At 39.1% G+C, this 23,006-nt stretch overlaps 1 protein-coding gene across 1 annotated transcript; it reads right to left on the reverse strand.

The window, feature by feature from the left end:
• Positions 1 to 567: 567 nt before the first annotated feature.
• TSPAN3 (tetraspanin 3) lies at positions 568 to 22,640 on the reverse strand. The gene is made up of 7 exons (XM_082290594.1): positions 22,489 to 22,640; positions 11,518 to 11,709; positions 10,401 to 10,475; positions 6,715 to 6,816; positions 6,235 to 6,387; positions 5,864 to 5,947; positions 568 to 1,544 (listed from the first exon to the last, which is right to left on the reverse strand). The coding sequence occupies exons 1-7, from the start codon at positions 22,549 to 22,551 to the stop codon at positions 1,452 to 1,454; spliced, it is 762 nt and encodes a 253-aa protein (XP_082146720.1). The 5' UTR covers positions 22,552 to 22,640; the 3' UTR covers positions 568 to 1,451.
• Positions 22,641 to 23,006: the final 366 nt, after the last annotated feature.

Here is a 23,006-nt window from a genome sequence, read left to right on the forward strand (position 1 = left end):
CGGAGAAAAATCCTCCCCAAGCCACACTGGCCTCAACAACAGACTGTACACATTAGAATTTTCTTTTTCTGAGTTATGTTTCTTTAGTTATTTGATATCTTGATGTCTGTTTAGCTGAGCATGTCTGCTTTCCACATAAGCAACTGGTAAAAATTCTGAACATTCCTGGCTTCTGCAAGGAAGGAGGAACCTGAAGACACTGAAAGTAGGGCAGTGACTAAGCATCTGAATAATGTAAGACTCATTAAAACATAATTAACATACAGCAGTTACAGCAAAGCTATTCATTACCCAGTGTTGAGAGGCAACAGATTCTTCCTTAATTGTATGCACAAGACGATCAGTTTCCATCAAGTTCAGCCAAGTTTGTTATTCTGTGTTCTGCTAGTATTGTTTCAAATCAAAATAACAAATACAATACAATCACATTTCCAGCAAATCATAAATACAGATATATTGAAGTAAAGCCACCTAAAACTGTTGCTTTCACAAAAAGCTTGTGTGTCCAGCACACCCAGACTGCATTGGACCAAATACATTGGAATCTTAAACAGAAAACAAGACATGTTTATAGGGAGGATATACAGAGATTTATTTAATCAGGTTTACTATTTACAGTTGAGATCACTTTCACATACTACTTTGCTACTCTACATGGCTACATTGTTTCCAAACCAATTTAAGGTCTACAGTCTAACAGTTCACTCAACACATAAAACGCTCTTCATAGAAAAATGAAGTATTTCATTATAGAACAGTAGTGCATACATTATACTCCTGAAAAGCCAGCTTGTATTTTAAACCACTAATGTTTGAAAGACTGGATCTCTGAAGGTCAAAACTGCAGTCACATAATCCTAAAATTGGTTAGTGGTTTGTTTTTGTTTTTTTTTTTCTTTTTTTTTTTTTTACAATTTCTTTATATATAAAGTATACTGGACTTAAGTGTTTTTTTCTTTTTTAAAAGTGACACTGGTGAGGGGCAAGATTAAAACATCTTTTCTTCTCAAATTAAATACAGCTGGCTTCCTTTGTACAGCTTTGGCCAGAAAAGTTCCATGTAGTGAAGGTTTAAGACATCCTCTCTCTATATGCAAGAATCAGCCAGTTAATGCTTAGAGGTAATCTACCAAAATAGGCACACATCCTTTGACTTTCATATCAACCAAATCACACTTAACTTGCAAATGGTTCTGAAATTAGAAAGTTTACTAGCATACTAAAACATTAAGATACATGAATAGCTGGCTAAAACAGTGAAAGTCACAGGTAATTATATGGATTTGTGTAAAGCTGTTGTTTTGCCCGTCACCAGTGCACAGTGCGGCTGCCCTCATGTCTGAAAGGTGTGCTTGGACTGAGCTTGGGGCAAGAAAGCTATGGAAGTAAACCTGGCCCATTCACCTTCCACGTAAGTGGGGGAAGATTGAACTGCATGTTTGAATTCTCTTCTAGGCATAGGTTCCGCCAGTGATGAGAAGTTCGTAGGCAGGATCCCGACTCCTCCTACATAGAACTATACAGGCACACAACATGCCCAGAAGCTATGGAGAAAAAACAGAGAACAAGCTTGAGTACAAAGAAGGTACTTCAAGAGACTCAACCTCAGCACAGATTGTCAGCATGCTTCAAGACTGTAATTGTCTATAACATAAATGGCAACAAATGACTGTTCCTGAAAGAGCTTGGGTTCCTGCTGCAAAATTCAAGGGCCACAAACTTCAGCCTCATTTTCTTACAAGATTATCCTGGACATCTTAAACAAAACTTTTTTTTTTTTGTCAGCCACTTGTATTCTGCCTCAATAATTCAGGTTCAGATGGAAGAAATTCCTAATTTTTTTTAATGAAAGGTACAGATTTTTAGATACTTTATCTGGCCTGGAAAATCAAAGTGCAATTCAAATGCATCAGCTTAACTGCTATGATGAGAATGAGCATTTGAAAGAGATTTAGTAAAACTCTCTCTGTTAACATGTCATATTAGAAAGCTTAAATCTAAGGCGAATAATTCACTTTCAGACATGTTAAAACTCAACAGTACCACAACTGTGCTGGGGCATGCTTGCCAGGATTTAGGGTACAATCACCCTGTGTCCATTTACAAAACTTAAACCACATGAATAATCAGGGATACAGGCCATGATATTTTAAAGAAGTTGCATGTTTACTGAAGGTAGAGTAGGATTGTACCTACTAAAAAATACCAGGTATAGTGTTGTGTTCTGTGGTCTATAGTAATTGGCAATAGCTTCTAGTAAAGTAAGAGATTGTACTGATTTGGTTGTATGCATAGAAGTTTATTCACAGATGCAAATACTTCAGGAGGCTCCTGTCCTATCCCTGGATTATAAAGCACCACCGTGATGGTAAACTGGTTTCTTATAAAAAGAATCCACTCCAAAAATACACACAAAAAATCCCCTCAGACAGAAAGCAAACAAGAATGAAATGGGTGAGCAGACAATCAAGTGTAGATCTTCCTCACTGATACAGCAAAAGCCCAGTGAAAATAGTACTGGGATAAAAGGAGAATTACTGACTTTTTTAAAATACAGGCTGATGCAGACATCAAATGCGTATAACCTGTTTTAAAACTACATGATGGTACACACAATACAGTACTCCAGTCTGCTGAAAGACTGAAAACAGAATGTTTAAAAATCCTAAACCTAAATAAGCAGTGATTAGGAAGAGGCATGATGAAATTCTAGTATGAGCTTTTAACTTCCTGGAAAGGAACAAGCTGTAAAGATCAATACTCTTCTTTGTTTGCAGGGCATTATCTGCTTTGGATCTACAGCACAAACCAGCTCAGGTCTAAAAAAGCATATGGAGAGTAATGTGGTATGGCACTTCAGCTGTTGTTAAAAACAGCACCTCTCTTCACTCAGATGGTTCCAGCTCACAGACTGACTCCTAAATATGTTATCATAGAGTCATGGAATGGTTTGGGACAGATCTTTAAAGGCCATCTAGTCAAGCCCTCCTGCAAAAAGCTGGGACATGAACTACATCAGGGTGTTCAGGTTGATCTATTCATATCAGAGCAAGAGAAAACAAGTTACATGAGAAAATGAATCGTCATGGACATAGCCCTTCTAAGTAAGGGGGGGAATATCTACAATTAAAACGAACTTCAGCTAGACTTGTAAAATGAAGAGTTTATGGTAGTTGCCAGTGGCTACAGAACTCTAAAGAAGACTCACAGCCTGCGAGTACAAAAACTTCTTCTCTGCTGTTCAAAGCCAGGATAAAATGAAGAGTGTGATGCAGAGCAACACCTCCTTTAGTCTTTTGCTAGAATTCATTCTAGCCATATACATCAAACGATTAAAAGTAGTTCCATCACATTTACAGTTATTTGCACAAAGACAACCCTGTTCAATGACTCACTCGAGACATTTAATTTATATAGAGTTGTGTGAAATCTCAGACATTCAGGTACTACAGTACAACCCTCATACAATTAACTTCTGAGTTACTATTTAACTATTTTACTATTTATATCCTTTAGGAGGTCTCTGAGCATAGTTTGAGAATTCCCTATAAACACAGAAGTGACTCACATACCTCAAATGTTCTCTACAGACATTATTTATTATGTCATTAAAAAAAAGATGCTATCACCTCTAAACACTTAAATGAATTTCAGTCTGTTTCTCTTTGGTTGCTATTTAATATTGTGAACAGCTCTTTTAGACATCTGTGTTGAAGAGGGATCAATGCATCTTCCTCTTCAACAGCTTTCAGGAAAGTTTAGACATCTCCTACATTCAGAAGGTTTGTTTAGTTTTTCATTAATTTTGGTTTTAATTTACCTGCTAGCAGTAACTATATTCAATCTTTCCCCAAACCAATTTTGTACAAAAATTCAATGACTGTATATACATGTGCCCTTTGTAAATGATCACAAACCACAAAAGCTGTGTCTTTTCTCCCTTCAGTTTACCTCCTATCTATTAATAGTTCTGTGCTGTCACTGTGGTTGGGACCAGGGAATTATTGCACACTGGAAAATCCCCATGGTAACTGAAACATGAACAAAAATTACTTCTATGCAGAAAAAACTAAGTTGTCCATAAATTTCAAGCCTTGCAAAAACACTCTTCTCAGTCTTAATTTTAAAGCAATTACTGAAGGTTAAATTTGTTGACTATAGGCTATCAGAGGTAATGAACTTTGAACAGCCTCATTGCATAACATAAAACAATCTGTTCAGAGGGGACTCTGTGCAGCAAGTGTAGGAAAAGTAGTAAAATTCACCAAATGGTAAAAAAACATAATAATTCCCCTAAGTTTACAGGGTATGACGCAAGTTACAGCCATGTGCTGAAGTTTACATTCTATCTGCCTTTCAGTTAGCCCACAGACCATTTTGCTGAGAACTGGGCCAAGTACATACTTAAATTCTGTATGGGAAAGACAAAGATGTCAGAACTTATGTCTCAAAATTCAGGAGATAAAGAATAGAACAGTTTGAAGAGAAGGGTGCAAGCAGCCACACTGCCATTGCAAGCATGTGTCAGAAACTCTGGGCCAAGGCCAGAAAGGATTGTAACTGTGCTGCATTTTGGGGCAAACCTGTTCATCAACCTGCAAACTCCAAAACTAAGAATAATGCCTCCTCTTGGGATTCACTTCAGTCAGTCTCATAAAATGCACTTTTTTCTGACAAAAAGAATCTGACACAGCAACCAGGGTTGTGAAAAACACATTAATTTTCAGTACACAAATACATCATTGTTCAAACAGACCGAGTATTACTCTAACAACTAAAGTTTTAAGAAAGACAATTAAAACTATACCTTCCCTTCAGGAGACTAAGCACAGATCTCACCAAATTTGAAGTTCCATAGCTGAAGTAATCTGGGTCTGAATAGTTCAACATTACTGTAATACAGTACTATGAGTACATCCTTGTAGCATTGAAATATAAAGGGAACCCTATTTTCACAAGAGTGTTTGCAAAAGATTATTTACCTTCAAACATACAATCTGGCTTAAAAGCTGCTTTTGAAAACAGAAGTGCTTAAACTGTTGGACTTGACAGGTGCATTTTCTGAATTCAAATGCTATTAAGAGCACTAAAGTAACTTTGAAAATAGTTTTTAAGTCTCCTGGGATTCAGCATATGTACTACATTACTCAGAGACCGTAACATAGGCACAGTCTGAAAATAAATGTCCTCAGTGTACTAAGTCCGCCAGTTGATGAGCATTCAAAATTTTAGTTTTACAAATATGTTTGAGAGACAGTTCTAGTATTTTTTTCTTCCCTAAAATTTACTAAATACTAATATACACATTAGTTTATTTCCTCAGTTACCTTTTCATGACCAGGGTAACTGTAACAAGGTTCATGGAAGGGTCTCTAGTTTAGAGCCTCTTTGTTTGCTTAAGTCCAGAACCCAAGAAATCCTCAAGACACACAGCAAAGCTCAGTTGCACATGAGCAGAGCACACGATCAAAAACCTTGGTGTATCTCCTGGGTGTTCATGACATCATTTGTACACCATGAAGTGTAGTTAAGCTGATGTACCTCTAAAACAGTATGAAGAATGAGCTGGTTAAAAGCTGGAAATTAAACACTATGCAAATTCTTCAAGTGTTAAATGCCATCAGAGGACATTTGTGATATTTAATATCTAGATAATTAAGTTTTCAAAAAATAATTTACCATTGACATCAGAGTGGATTACTACATATAATACTGACTGTTCAGCTTTAACAGAATACACATCCACGTAGCAGTGGGAAGTTCTGTGTTCAAGTGTAATATCCGTATCTGCATACCTTAATTATCTGTACTGCAGTTTAGATTTAACTTGAAAGAAGTTAACAAATAAAGAATATTCTCTTACCTGAATAGCAGCAAATGCTAGTGCTGCCCAGATGACATACATCATTATCTCCTGAAGCTTCTTTACAACCAGAGCCTCACACCCCTGAGAAACAAGTAGGCTTCTTATGTATCAATCTGGCAACCATATTTAGACACAAACAAACCCCAAAAGCATCACACAGGGCAGAAAGATAATGCAAATACTAAAAAAAGTAATTAGATGAAAATTACTCACAGATGAAAAGAGATGAGGATTCCCCCCCCACCCCCACAAGAAACCACATCTACTTTCTGTTAAAGCAAATACACCCAAGACTTGATTTCCCCCAAAAAACATGAATTGTCAGTGAAAGCACATGGCTGTGTAAGTTCATGCTGTGGCTGGCTTACCTCCGAATAAAGGTCCATGGGGTGGGTCAAACTGCCAGTGCAATTGCTGAGGGCTGCTTTGCAACAGCTGAGGGGAACACTGTTGTTTTTAGTTTGTTTGAACCAGACAGTATTCTCCCAGTCTGAATAGTTATGGATCCCACAGCAGCGCAGCTGGAAAATCAGAGGGGTAAAGAACTCAATTCTAACTGCAATACCAGGAGGACAAGTATATTATGCTCCATTGCAGAAAAATACTTAAGTCCTACATATTTGAATACAAGCACAGATTGCCAGATAGCTAATTATATAAAAATTTATCTCCCCATCAGCAATATCACAGTATTAATTTTCACCAAGTTAAGCTATTTATTGTCCATTCAGCAATTTCCTGGATTTGTCAGAATGGAGGAAGGCCATTGACACAAGCAGCAGAGCAAGAGCACCTGTGTTTTAAGGACAGAAAGGAGTGGAAAAGTCGCTCATGTGTCGCCGTCTCACCTGCCTCTGTACATAGTCAATAGCACGACTGGCTGCATCAGGATTTGTCCCATTGTATCCATTGTATACTTTCCGAATGCTGTGATCAACTTCATCCTCCACCTAGGAAGGGGTAGGAAAGCATCTGCATTAGCTCACCCGCTGAAGTAGCACAGCTTAGGTAAAATTATTCTGCTTCCAACTACAGCATTTCAGGAAACCAAGGTAACTCCCCACCATCTGAAATCAGCATAATTTGGTGGCACAGCTTCCTGAATTTCAAACTTGGCTTCTGCAAAGGTGTTGCTAGCTTGCAGCTAAGAGAGAAGAAAAATCCAGGCAGCTACTTCCCAGAAGATTTTAGGCAAAGTAGCTTGGCAACGTCTCTCAGAAAAGGAACATGCTTTTCCTATGACACTGTGGCAGACATTTCATGAAGTTAAGGGCTCTCCATAAGAGCATGCACTCACCTTTCTACTTCAAAGTTCCAAACCAGAACCTGTATAACCATCTGGGCTAACGCATTCCCCTTGGGACTACAAGGATATTGGGATCAAAAGGTACTAAGTCATATGACCTACACTTCTGGTTGAAGCACAAGTAAATTCTCAAAGACACCTTTTGGCTGATTCCACAGTGACCAAGCTCTCTGTTCAGCCCCAGTCTTCCAAGGCTTCCTGAGAACACCAAGGGAAGTACATTGTATATAGCAACAGTTACTGCAATAGGTCTTAGAACTATTGCAAATGAGTCAAGACGCTGTCAGGTACATGCGTTAGAAATGGATGGCACCCAAGACCCATCACTTGTCCCCTCAAAAGCCATTCTATGATTCCTAGTTTGGAGGAAATGCTACTAGAACCTTTTAAGTACTGTATTTTACTGTAAACTATTACTTAAATAATACACAGTTTAGTGTAGATAAACATTTATGCAATTTTAAGACTAGCTCTGACTTGATTTTTTTCTATCACATTCAATAGGAATTATGTGCAAGGAATGTAATTTTAGGACTGAGCACTAAGCACGCATATTCTTCAGACTTGCAAGCTACAGTAGGAAGGTCTTGTCAACACATCATTCCTTTAAATACTTTAATGAAGAATTTTCTGCAGCAATAGCACAAGTTGAATTCTACCACCACCACCCCCTCCTCAAGAATGCTGCCTATTTCAAGATAGGTATGCATAAATGTCAATTTAGCCTGCACAGGCAACTTGTTTCAGACCAGCTTAAAATCAATTGATGATTTAACTAATGCGATTTACAGCTCCAACAAAACAGCTGTTCAAGTTGTCATATACATTTAAAAATAATTTATTTCAGTGCTTGTTTGTGCATCATTTGGCTTGTGGTTCAGTCAGGGCAACATTATGCCTGAAAACCATGCAAATTCCACAGGACCCAAAGAGAAATCACTAGCTCTAGCTAACTAGCAGGTTTAATGAAAAATGGAGAGAGTGAACCCCTACACCTACAGAGGAAAAAAACCAGTGGGTCCTCAACCAACCAAGCCTTTTTAATCCCTAGTGCCACTTCCAAAAAGCCTTACTTTTACAGCTAAGAACCAATGCTGGCAGACTCTGCAGCAGCTCAGTCCATCTCAGCAGGGCCTGGGCATGCTTCACATGGTTCTGAAAGAATCTGAACTGGATCAACACACACAGATTTACAGAGGCATGCTGGAAAATTAAGTGATTCTAAGATCAGTAATTGTATCTTAAGAGATTACAGTGCCACTTCCTTGAGACATTATGCTCAATGTTACTTGGTACCAACAACTGCTATGACTTCAATCTTTTCTTTTGTTTGGAAGTTTGTACAGTGAACACAAAATAACATGATTCAGGTGCCTTTAAAAAAACCAAAACAAGGCTCCCACAGATGCCTTGTCAGAAACAGACCAAAATGAACAAAGCATAAAGCAGACTTATTTATCCTAGCAAAAGTAATCAGAAGGCTAAGCAGATTTCCCCTCCCAGCTCACTAGTAATAAATTTACTTCTGTTTATTTCTGTTGCACTTGAAACAACAGTTTAAGATGCTAGATACTACAAGGTACTAGAAAATTGCCATTTTTACTAACAAAACCTATCTGTCCTTTCCAAAGACTTAAGGTTCAGGTTTCAAATACTGACTTCTACAAACAGCTTAACGTAAGATCATGCTGCCACCAAAAACAGACAACCTTCCCTCTTCTCCCAAGCTCTGGCCCTGCATTACCTACTGCAATAAAAACCGTATGGTAGCCAATCAAAAAAAAAAGCAACAGGAACACACAGCTGCGCAAGGAAGATCCACACCTCTGCTTTTATCTGCTGTGATTACTGCTAACTGAAAAAGAGAAAGTCCCTTCAAGATGGGAACATGGAAGAGGGTAAGATGGCTACTGCTTCATCCAGATCAGATCCATGGTAATTCCTGCATATATTAAAGTATACCTCTGCAAGTACTGAAGCAGAAGGAAACCATTGAAATCAACATGTAAGAACCCAACGTTTCCTACTCCCCTGGAATTGTAGTGCTTCCCCCTCAGTGGCTTCTAAGGTCTACTTCCACTACAAACTTCAGAATCCCCAATGATCATCTCAGTTTACTACCAAGATATCAGAAATCACATGTAGAGCACAAAGAGAAACATAGTCTGAATTCAAGCATGGCCAGTAGAGCACTTCTGTTGAAGCAGTCTATTCTAAGTGTTATGCACCAGGTCTGTAACACAAACACTTCAAGGTCATGTTGTCAGCTGCTTACTCAAAGCAGCCTTCCCTGGGACCCAAGCAAAAACACCACTTTTACTTTCCAGCTGTCTCCCCATTTGTTTCAGGATAGCAGGAGAAAGCAAGGAGGAGAGAATGCTGAACCAGTAAGACCTGTGCTGCTCATAGGACACAAAAGGCCAAAGAAAGATAAATGGTACTGTGGTTCAGTTTGCCAGTAACATACCCGAGTATCCTGCACTGCATACATACTCCATGTCACAGCTAAAATGCCTTCTTTGGTAATTTTTTTTTCCCCTCAAAACTTAGATACAGACATATCAAAAGCCAGTAAACTGTGCAAGTTAGAAATTTCTTCAAGCTACATTGCGGCATCTCTAATACCATGTAGTATATTTCTGCCATATATTATGCTGGTAGAAATACATTTAATTTAATTTTTCTGGTCCTGTTTCTTAATTCCATTAAACAAACATTGGGAAAAGTCATAATTTCTTTAGCTATAATCCCTGTCAACAACCTGTATAAAGCTAGAAAGTATACATTAACACATTCAATCTATTTAATTTTATTATTATGCAGTGTTAGATTGCACACCAAAACACATGACAACATTTAAGTTAGGGCATATTGTTTTGATATGCAGTATGTTCAAACACTGTGTAGCCTCAATCATTCACAAAGTCAAAGCATAAATAAATTAGAAGACCATCTGGAAAATGTAAAGATACTGATTACTGACTCCCTTCTACTGTTTAACTATTAAGGATATGTTCCAGGTAATTTTCTGCCTACAAGATAGCTCTCTGCATTGATGTTCTAAATTTTAAGATACTGGTATCACAAATTAATCCACTCAGAGGTTTGATTTTATTCCCTTAACAAATACCCATTAACAGTTCTACAGAATCAAATACAGTAAAGATTAAACTTCTGTATTATGGTTAGAGTTCACAACAAAACATCTACTAAAACTGAGGTTCTTACCTTTGCTCTGTAAATGTATCCAAGAACCACGACCACAACTTCGGTGATAAATACCAAGAGCAAGATGATCACAAACTGTAAAATACAATCAAGAGTGTTTGTGCAAATATTTTTATCCATTTACCTAATGGAAGTCTCCATGTAGAGTTTTCTATTTGAAGTTATTTTTGAGGCAAGGTTGTAATTTAACAGATAATTTAATGCAGGCACTTAAATTGACCAAATGACCCCAGAATTCACTCAAGAAACTTCAGCGTTCGTAACTTCACCAAGTATTAAGAAGCTGCCCAGTCAGGCAAGTAAGGCTGTCATTAGTACTAAAAATACCATACTGGATGTCTTTAATCAAGTGTTTCTTTCAATCTTCTTTCTTAGATAAATAGGAATGTCTCATCAAAGAGGCTACCGAGGCAGTTACTTAAGAGTGGTAGATGGACTAAGGGAATGTTTCTTCAGATTAAGCTCTGTAACAACTGCCAAAGACAGCAAGCTATGCATTTGTCTTGCTGTATTTAATAGCACATTTTAAATGAGCTGTTAAAGAAGTCTACAAAGCATTCAACAAAAGAAGCCCCAGACCCCGCTGTGGGGACAGTTTAAATACAAGCCTCTCTTCTTCCCTACCCAGTTTTCAAGCCAAACTTGCAGTTCAAACGCTTGGAAACACATGGCATAAAATACTGCAAACCAAGTGTCCCAAGTGAAGCCATGAAGAAAATAATCACACATTATGACAACCCTCAGTTAACCTTGATGCAAGACACTTAAAGCAAGAAGGCTCCTGAATAACTTCTCTCCCTCCAATTCAGCTTTTCAACCACAACAGATAAAAGTACGATTTAAAAACTGTTATGACTTAATCATATGGTTTTACATTTTTTAATAAGATTACCACAGTTCTAAAAAAGGTAAAACTGAGACGCCTTCTGCTGCTACAACTGTTTAATTTAACACCTTTATTCAGAACAGAAAACTGAAACAAGATGTTCCTAACAAAATTAAGGAAAAAACTTTTAAGGCCATAAAGAAAAAACTTTAAGTAATATTTTAAGAGTTTATTAAGAGAGAAGGCAGACAAATATGCACCAGGCCAACACTCTAAGAGCTCTGCACTTACTGTAGCCAGTCCACAGCGACTTTCTCGAATTGTAGCGCAGCACCCAATAAGTCCAATAATAAAAAGAAGCGTTCCCACAGCTATGATGATAACAGCTGGAATTAGTGTATAGACATCTTCAAAGAAGTGATCATAGTCATCATATGTGATGAACACATAGGCTCCCACGTAGCACAGGATGCCTGCTGCTGCCTACAAGCACAAAAACATGGTAAGTTCCTTGGAATACCAAGCCTTTACTTCAGCAAGGTAACAACTATTTTATCAACCACCATACAGCAGCCTTCCTCAGAAATTTTGCCAGTTACTATCTATGACCTACTGTTAGAATAAAATAGATGTACACATTGTAAACTTTAACCTCTGCTACGGAAAGATGAACTGCTAGAAACAACAACATTTCTGAAGGGTTCACAGCACTGGAAAAATCTCATTCCAACCAGAAAGCAGGTAGAAACAAATACAAACCACCAACTACTAAAAGGCAGAACCAAATACCTAGAGAAATATACCATAAACTTGCAAAATTGATGTTCTCAGAAGCACTGTTATACAAAATGGTCCTTTTTAAAAAGACAGAAAGTCAAAGTTACTGCAAATAAGCCCTGTAGGATGAATCTGCAGCTATATAGATTTTAAACACTAAGACAATCTTTCATCAATCTGCTATGACCTTGCCTCCCTTATAGTTACAACGATCCCAACATATCAATACCTCCATTATCTTTAAGCTGAGCAGACCTAGTGAAAGACAGACAACTGTTGCTTGAGGAGTCAACTAACACACATTTATTTTTAAATACAAGGGCCTTATCAGTTTGTGCTTTTCAAATGTCTTTCCTAACTGTCCTCACACTTGCTGCAGAACAAATCATCAATTTGCAATGACAGACAGTATAATTTGAATAGTTCAATGACAGGCTTTTCCAATGTCCAATACAAGGCCAAGCTAAAACAATGCACTCAGAAGATGCAATGACTAAACTACGATCTGGGGAATTTCACTTTGCTGTAAAGGGTAGCGTCCCTATTACAAACCAACCCATACCCTGGACACAAGAGCTCACTCAACTGGAATGTTACACACTTCAGCTCCAGTCTGAGGGAGAACACTGCAGGCTGCCTCCAGCCAACTTTCCCACTCACTGGCCTTACTACCCCCTCCCTGCACTGTGAAGAGGAGGGCACACATATAGCTGGCTCCACTAGCTGTAATACTACAAGGCTGGATCGTGCTAGTGTAGAATCAGAGACTCGATCAATAATTCAGTCTAGGAGGACATCATTTAGTCCAAGTGCCTGCACAAAGAAGGGTCAACAATGAATTCAGAGCAGGTTGCTCAAGACTTTGTCCCAAGTCTTAGAAGTCCTCCCTGGGAAGCCTCTTCAGTGTGGCACAGAACAAGACAAACCATAAAAAGAGAGATATCCAATATTTCAGCCCTGTCTGCCACTGCATACTACATGTACTGCGACATTACCGCAACTCCTTCCTATAAAACAATACTGCACAACCACTACCTGAATATTATTTTACATATGGAATATTCCCTGCAGCACTTTGCTACAGACATTAAGACATCTGCTAAAGACATTAAGAGCCAGCTCAAAAGTATCATCAGTTCTGCATGGATTTAAGCAATACATTTCACCTCTCCACCTCTCTTTCTGCAGCAAAGGTAATTGTGTACTCTGCAGGAATCTTAAAGGCATCCAGGAGGCTCACACTCATTCAGTAGAAGGTGCTATGTAGATATAAGGGGAGTGAAAACTGAAAATTCAGTAACAAAGACCAAGAGCAAGACATTTTTTCCAGACAGAGTGAACAAGCTATTGCAAAATCACCCCTTTGCACAGAAGATGTTGAAATGCTAATCCATCTGTACAAACCCAACCATATTAGGTACAACATGGCAAAATGCAGACACACACTTTCTGTACACAAAGCAAAGATTCAAAGTAGTGTCACTGAACAATGGAATTACATTAACTGTTGCCTAGCAATGACACGTGTGAATGGCAGGCCAGTGATGTAATCTCTTATTTCTAAGAACTAAAATGCTTGTTAGAAATATGGTATGTTACAAGGTGGCAGATGAAAAACCACAGCTGTGGTTGGCATCAGGCACAGAATATATACCACAAAGCTGAAATCAGAACCATTTGTGAACTCCATTGTCCTTTTGTCGTAATTTAATTGGCTTCCTCCTTGTTTAAGAAAAATCTGGACCATGAACTGCATAAGCACATACATTTGAAGAATGTATTCAAAGTAAAAGGAGTTTAGCCTTAAAAAGAAAAATCGAATCTGTCTGCAGGTGTTATCTTTCCTACTTCAAGAAGCACATCCATTTTAAGAAAATTTGCTTTCACAATCTTTAGACTGCTCAGATTAAAAGCTGCCTGGTTTGAAGACTTCATTAAATCCCCTCCACACATAGTACAATAATGACTAATCATCCATGACAGCACTGGGCCTTAGGTTTTGCTTCTGAACAATGTTGAGGAACTGGTGTTTCTGAACAGACACTGCCTCTGTGATAAAGTGACCATACTCTTAAGAATTACTGCTATTACCTCTTCAACAAGTAACCTGCAGGAGAGGAAGGTCCTGAGAACAGAGGTACCTGCTGGAGCTGGCACAAGGTTTAAAAGCCATGAAGATTAAAACTCCTTCTCTATGTATCACAGCTGAACACTGTTTTTTGAACTGGTAAAAGACTTAGTCTATAAAGCAGCAACACTACCCAGTTAGTTTACATGTGAACAAGTTTGAGATGCCCTCCCTTTTCCTTTCACATTACAACCACGGGGCTCTTACTGTTTATTTCAGCCTGCTCTCAACCAGGAAGGGGAAGGTCTCTGAAGTGTTTTAGCTGGGATGAGAAAAGCGCTTTTGAAGCAATCTTTTTTTCTCATCTTTTGATGATTTTCACTTACTACCTTCTGGCTTGCATCACTGAATAGTCTTAGGAGTATGTAAGAGGACTCACTCTGGATGAAACTAAGCCAGAAGACAAGTACAGTTACTGTGCTAACTCTCAGAGGTGCTCAGTCAATGGGGCTGCACCGGCCCAGGGTCCCTCCCTCTTCAGAGCTCAGCAGTTCCAGCATGAGGTCCTCAGCACACAGTACAGTGTCATTCACTGATATAAGCAGCATACAAACATGGGGCAGACAAGACAGTTCTAACCACACAAAGCATGCAGTCTATGCTGATCACTGCTGCGCCAGTTAAATGCACATTTATTACCTGTTGCAAACCAAGTGTAAAGCTGAATACACGTGCTTTTTGAAGACAAAAAACCCCCAACCAACTGACTCTCCCCTGCCCAAAACTGAACAACCCACCCCAAACCACCCAAAATCGTACCATATGCTTAAACCATCTATCTCAAAATAGGAATCATCTAAGGAACCCGAAGTCTGTATTACAAGTAGACACAAGGATAACTTAAAAAAAAACCCAACCCATAAAATAATCCAGATCTCAGTGTTTACCATCCTGCAGAGTAAACAGAAAATCTGCGAAGTCCAAACTTGCTCAAGTCAAAGACATTTGAATATAAAGCTACCGTGTTTACAGTCATATATTTCCTACCATTAAATGGAAGCCAAATATATGAACTGCACATAGCTCAAACAAATCTTTGATAAACAGGACTTGAAGGAAGAATTCTCCAACTTAATCTGCTCAATGCTCTGAATAGAGATGGCAGCATTTCCTGAATCTGTACCAGGTCACATGCATGTTCTAGGGACATGACTGGTTATTCAGCATTCACACATCCTTTTGCAGTTGTCTTCATCTTACTCGTAGTTCTGAACCTGAAGCAGCACATTTATTTTAGGATGAATTAACCTTTAAAAACACTGATATAAAAGTACAGTCAATGAAGACAGCTTGTTGCAAAAGGCTTGAGCAATTCAACATCCTTTTCATCAGAGGCAAATTTTAAAGATATGTGGACCTCTCACAGTTCAGAAAAAGGTTGACATTACTGCCTTGACAGGAACCTCTAGGGAGTTATTAAAACTCAACAATTATGCAAAGAACTGGAGGGAAAAATGGAAGATCTAATGACACAATGATAAGCATCACTCAACACATTCTAGGAAAGCTCACTTAAAAATCAAGGTTCTTTGAGTAGTCTTTGGGCTGCTGTAACACAGCCTCTTAAGCTCATGCCTATTTCACAAAGTCAGCTTTCACCCTTCACAAGCCCTGAGGTGTACAAGGCTGTACACTGTCTAGCTGCTCTTTGAAACAGTTTCAGGGATTTTGTTTTCCAAGTAGGCTGCAAACACACACCACATCTTTTCAGTAATGCTCACACATTGAAGCAATTTGAAAGCCAAAATTGTGGCTTCCTAAGTTGATGAGTGCAGGGTATTTAAACTTGTTCCGTTGATCATTTATTTATCAGCCATGGACACTTCACCTTCATTTACAAGCAAATGCTTCCTTACACTACCCTACTAATGTTACTCCCAAAGAGATCTGATCAACACTTGTATGTTCATACTTTTCACCTTGATATGGAATTTCTTCACTTTGGGACCCCAAAACAACACAAAGCAAAGTTCTGAATTTCTTTTGTGGTACTCTTTCAATTAACTGTGGCAAAAAATACTGTTAGTCCCTTTAGAACTTACCTTTTATTCACTATTTTAAGAAAAACACATACTCTCTGACCAAGAAAATGAAGGTAGCAGCAAAATACTGCATCTTCAGAGAAAACACATCTGACATTTAATTAAGCAAGAGGAGTATTTAATATTTTTGGTAAGGACACCTACTTATGAATTCCTACTGCTGCCAGCTTTGCCACTGCTGACTGGTAAATGTTGATAGCAACACAGACACCACTCTAAACCAATTATTCATCCCACTATGGAAATACCTTTCAAGCATGGGATTGTTAACTACACCCATGATGTATTCTGACAGACCATCTACATCATCTTTGATAAAAAGAACCAAAGGAAAAAGTAAGAAAAAAGCCTTTTACACTAACACCCTCAGTTTTTCTGTCTGGACCCTGTCCTAGGACCATTTTCCCAACATGTGTATTACTAACTTTCCTCATGTTAAATGTGAGTGTTTCTTTGTTCTCACTGCCTTTCTAGCATGTTTTTTAAAAAACAAAACACATGTATGCTCCAGGATAGATTTCTGAAAGTCTACAGTTTTATCAGTTTCATCCTAACAGTTACTTTTATCCATGCATACCAACTCCTGAACATTTCCTATCCACACGCAGGGACACTGGTGTTGCAGTCCACCTCCAGATTTTTGGACTTCTTAGAACAGTACCTTAATAAGTGGGGATTTTTCCACACTTCTCCATTATTTGACCTCTAGGGTATTTCCGACATTTTTGGTTCTTTCCAACACTGGAGTACTCATAGCCAGATTACTGTCATAAAAAGAAGGGGATGATGAAAACTTTTAGATTTTTCTTTTAGCTTTCTGTTCTTCAAAATTTATTTCCTTAACCTCAAAAGCCCTAGAGGATCTCTCTGGGGTTTATTTCTCTTAAAGTCTTTTCAGCACTTCACTGCTGTGTATCTTTCTCTCCACTCCTCCCAAACAAACCCACACCCATACTTGGTATTTTCTCTGCTTCCTGAAATTGATGCATAACCAGCTTAGAACCCAATGGTTTCCTGACACTCTTCTCTTTGTTCTCATCAGTAATAATTTAATTTGAACACCAATCTATAACTGTCTTACAAAATCCTTTGGGAGAAGAAATACAGCAATTCCATTCAGCTTCGTGACACAGTTAAAATTATCTTAAAGGCTTATAAAACAAACAAGCCCTGTAAAATTCAAGCAAGGCAGACTGCTCTGTCTGTACGAGCCACATTCAATTCTGCAACACCATGCCCAAACACCTCAAATACAAAGACTTTTTAGGCTAAAGCAAAAGGCTGAGCTAGGCTGCTTTTGCATTTGGCAGTATATATTTGAAGTGTCACTAATTGCAAGATGGAGTGCATCTGCAGTCTTTTACCTCTTCAAAACCAGAAGCCAAGTTAACAATATAGCCATTCTTTTACACCTATTTAGTCACCAGGGTTTGTAACTTGAGCTGGTGCTCTAGTCTTTCCAGATTCCTTGCTCTGCACAAGAACAATGATGATCACTCTGTGCTTCAGCATTCACCAGGTAAAGCGATATTACAGATTCCTTGTACTATTCAAAGGTATCACATTTAGCTTTGCAACCTGTTTTTGTTAGGAATTAGATCGACTTTTAAGCTCAAGACCAGATGCTAAAAATTCTGAAAAATCACAGGCAAAGACCTGAAACTCATCCTCTAAAGAAACATGAACAACACTACCACGTTGCTTAAAAGCAAATCAAAGTATTTATTACTAAAATTCAGGACCTGGCCCATGTTTGCTATCTGAAAACTCATATTCAAATATTTTAAGAAAAATCACTCAGATGGTACAACACTTGGGAGTTTTAAATCCTAATTTTTTAATTTAAAAACTAAATTCTCTAATGCACAGGGTTCCAAACCATTACACAATCCTGTAGGATACACTCACTTCACACTACCATAGCAGCAGAAGCAGAAAACATTCCATTTTTACATCCAGAAGCAACTGCCTTTCAAGACCAAAGGGCTTTGGTCAAGTAATCCCTGCAAAATGACCTCCGGGATCATCCATCAATTAGAGTCTTTGATGACCAAAGAACTCTCAAGAAGTTTGTTTTAAAGATCAGATCAGCAACTACTCTCAAGCTCACAATAAACTAGAGAAACTACTGGGCTTATTGCTGTGTGTAAGAAGAGAAAGTGAGCTCTACTTTTCCTTTCTACTACTAAATTTCAATGAATTTTCTCATTGCTTCATTTTCTTTGTTTTTTTCCAGCAGAAATCCCAAAACACATTACATACCCATGGACTGCTGCAGCTCCTTTAAGAAAATACTCCATTTCCCACACTCTGGTCACTGCACTGTGGTGAGCATGCCCAAGCTGTGCAGGGAGCACAAATTTGTAGAAAGCATTTGTGCTCCACAGAAGTGAGGACTCGAGATTTCTCTAAACAATCATACCAAGAATGTTTTATAACAGCTTAGTCAAATGAACTGTCAAAGTAATGATTTCAAGCCAGCTGAATACTACAAGAACTACTCGAATAGTTTGCAACTACTGAGTTGAAAGAATTGTAGAAGCAGAGTTCATTCCTTTTCTCAAGGAGAAGGACACAGAGGTGAGGGATAAAAACCTCAGCAAGCACAGGAGACTTGGCACTATTTTCGCAGAGCAGGCTGTCAAAGCACATAGATTCTTTGGGAATGTAAAATAGACAGATACCCTTTTCTGAAGCAAGACCACATGGAACTCTGGATATTTTATCCTTCTATCCTATGAACTAAACTAAGACTGAAGACATTTCCTTAGCATTTTTGTCTTCATCTCATCTTCAAACTGGTTTCAACTGAATTATGCAAGTCACATCATGAAGCCTTAAATTAAGGGCCCACAAACACATTTGACAGCAGTCTTTAGGTATTTGTTCCAGGTAAATATATTTCTTCCCTTTTCAAAATTATGCAGACTTTAAATTTAGGAGGTTTCTTGAAGAACGTGCTATACTCAAATACTTTATTGTAATTTTTTTTTTTGCAATTAGTCATTATCAACATTTCATTATCAAGGTCACAAAAAAAATCTTCCTGATTATGAAGGCATATGTATTAGAAGTTGAATTATTTTACTTCTAAGCTGTATTGTCTTTTACATCACAATTACTTCCTATGCAATATCCTTCCTTAAAGGACTCAGCATCCCCTAAACGAACATGAAGTCACCAGCTGGCCAAATAAATCTTGTGCAAACTTAAGGTAAAGGTCAACTGAAGGATTGATTTTCCTGTATCATTTATAATTTCTACTCAAAATTTAACTCACAGCAACAAGATGATGAGAAACATTAATCAGATCAGTATTCCTCTGGTCTAAGAGTGGTAAGTTTTAACTGATGCTTCTTATCAATGCATTTCTTGGTAAAGTATTTTTGACCTTCAGTACTCTTTGACAAAACTCAAGCACGTGTTCCACACAAAATCTACATTCTGTTACTCTTTATGACTACCAGTCATGATACTGTTTTCTTACAGAACTGTATTTTAAAGGCCATATGGGCACCTACAGAAGATGCACTCAATGCTCAACACCCCTGAAAATACAACTCTGCTGAATTGTCGAAATACCACAGCAAAGATGTGCAAAGGTGAGTAAAGTCCATCCAGCCTTCTGTATGATAAACTAGCATCTGCTCTAGTGTTAGACAGCTTCCACAGCCCACTTTCTTTAAAAACTAAAAATCCTGTAGTAATTACCAACATGCAGGAAAATACAGTTCATGTAAGAATTTTACACAGTATGAAAGAAGTTTTCACAAGACAATAAATGACTTTTTATGGTGTCAACTAAAATTTAACAAGTAGTACAAGACTCTTCAAAAGGAGATGAACTTTTAGAATTGAAATTGGCAGCTGTAGATGGTAAGTGGCTGTGACCTGTCAGCAAGGTCTGATCTGCCTTTTTCAGACTTGAAAAACATTAGTAAAAAAGTTAGAACCTAGACTACAAAGTATAACAAACATCTCTGGTATTTCTTCCCAGCACTGATAATTTTCTGAACATCTAGTCATAAGACAGATATAAAACCTCTCTGAACATTCACATCCTCCCACAAATAAGAGACCCATGGAGGGGGGGGAGGCGGGGGAAGATGTTATAATCCACTGTGTAGTAACAACTTGCTATTCCTACAGATGACCATGAAGATAATGGTAGCACACAAGACTGGTATATGAAACCTTGTGGAGATACTAAATTTACAAAAGCAATTAAAGGAGATTTCATCGTTACTTGACCAATTATAGGCATTTGTCTATTGCCAAGTCTCAGGGGAAAGTCGAATGATCTAATTATCAATATTGGAAGTATATATGAATGGCAAGCAAAAGACTTCTGTAATAGCACAGAAGCAATTATATTGCCAACTAGATGGGCACCAAATACACAGCTCAGTCAACAAATGAGCTATTGACTATCACTTGCTAAAGAAAGGAAAACCACTGATTTCTGTAACTCTCACTTTTAGAAAGCCTGCCTCATTCTACATGCAGCTGATGAGCTGCAAGGTTGTTCCAACACAAGCAACCCAGTCACTTATCTGCCAGAAAGCTATCAGCACATGCTGACTTCTTAGGCTGGAGGTGGTTTACAGAATACAAGATTGATGACATTTTAATTTGACATGAAGTACATCTTAACTAAATACAATCTGGCCATTTTAAATTAAGCCAAGTTTGTCTCAAAAGAAATCAAAAATCGTAACGCATGAGGTTCAGCATTACACAAAATAACTGTGAGCCCACCACTGTATGAGATGAATAACTGCCAATTTCAACATGCAATTAAATTACTATATACAGCAGATAACAAACAATACCTATCACTAAGCTTCTGGAGTGGGGGAGAAACTGCACACAGAACTTGTGCTCATTTACTCCAAACAGCCATTATTATATCAGCAACTAAGAAAAAATCTACTTCAAGGTGCCATCAAGAACGCAACACACAAAAACTGCGTCCAGTCAAAAACTTTTAAATATGACGGAGGAGCCATTAAAGAACTTTTAAAATGCCACTTGCAACTATGCATGTAACAAAAAGCCACACCCAAGAAAGCAGATTCCAACCTTACGGCCTGACTAAGAGACTGATGTCACTACTTTTCACTTTGAAGATAAAGAACGGAGTTTATGCACCTCAGCCAGAATTACAGACTTCTAATCTGCACCACCTAAAGCCAAATATGCCTCACCTTCACTGCTCCTCTCCCAGAACACCTGTATAGGCAAATGCCGGTGAGAACGCACAGATATGCGTTCTCCCTGACCATGATTCATTTCCAGGCACCCATAAGAAGCATTCCTTTGTAAAAATTCAGACAATCATCCTGTAGCGCTAGTAAGATTTTATATGACTTTCAACAGTAAATGAAGCAGCTAGAGATAGCTACACTTTTATGTTCCAACAGCTTGTTACCCCCTATTACTTTTTCAAAGATGAAATCTCTGAACAGTTGTAACAACAGATATTCTGTTCCTGGAGCTAGGATTAGAGCAGGAAAAATTCAGTACCTAAATGCACAAAGGGAATTCTTAGAAATCTACAGACTATTCTTTGATTTCATTTATTTAAGAGTTATGCTGTTCTGACAAGCCAATTATTACAGTGAACATAATACCAAGCTAGAGCCTGTAGGTCCATCCTGAGAAAGGTCATTTACAGCAACCTACTGTTCGCCTTTTGTAAGCTTTTGTCTTACTGTCAGTGTAGCTGTGGGAGGTTTCAGCAATGCATAAATACTACAACGCTACCGTGGCTAGTGGAATACATGAAGCATAAATATATCAACACGTATATCCTAGTTTTGTGTTACCAACAGCAGGAAGAAAACGGTGCCCCATACTCACCGCGAAGTGTTTGGAATGTCCCGAAGTGGACAAACCCGAGATGCCCAGAAGAGCCCTACAAAAATTAAACTGGCTACAAAAATTAAACTGCCAGAGACCTGAGAAGCTCAATAATGCTACAGAGAGAAGCTGCATTCACTTACACAAGAGCCTCCACCCCAAGATCCCCAATGCTCGTTAAACCTTCAATGCCAGGTTCAGCTCCCCCCACCCTGGAACTCGGGGGGAAGGACTGCGAGGGGAGGGAAAGGACTGCGCCCAGCACTGAACCCCACACCCCGCGAAAGGGTTCAGGACGCCCCTTAAACATAAAGGGTTTAAATACGAACTGAACCCGTGCGGGGAGGTGGAGGGGACTCCCGGCCCCTGAGCGAGGCCCGCAGCGCTCCCAGGGTCAGGCTGCGACCTAGAAGCCCGGAGCCACCGTTCCTCGCGAGGCGCGGCCGGACTCACCCAGAAGATGAGGTTGAGGAAGACGAGGACGGTCTTAGAGGAGGTGATGCCGCACTGCCCCATGGCGCCGCAGAGCCCCGGCCCGGCCCCACGTCCCCTCAGCGCCGCCGCACGTGACCGCCCGGCCGCGCGGGCAGCCTAAGATGGCGGCCGCTCGCGTCACGTGGCGCGAGGGGGCGGAGGCACCTAAGATGGCGAACCGCTCCCCTTCAAGGCGGTCCCGCCCTCAAGGAGGCGCAGCGCTTGGGCCCCTCCAATGGCGGGTTATCGTGAGGGGTCAGCGGTGCCCTTCGGCCTCAGAACCCGGGAAGCAGAGTATAACAAACATAGCTCTGCTTCTCGTTCAGCACCTGAAGCGATAATTTTCCGACTACCTTACGGTCCTAAAACAGGTACCAAAGAACTCCGAACATTCACATCCTCCCACAAAAAAAGCTGCACTATAAAGCCGGTGACATCCTCAGGAGACCTTCCAGCTCCCGAGGGAAATAGAAACCCGCCCTATTGCCGCCTGAGGG

This window comes from Coloeus monedula, assembly GCF_965178545.1.
Source record: "Coloeus monedula genome assembly, chromosome: 14".
In the NCBI taxonomy this organism is placed as follows: domain Eukaryota; kingdom Metazoa; phylum Chordata; class Aves; order Passeriformes; family Corvidae; genus Coloeus; species Coloeus monedula.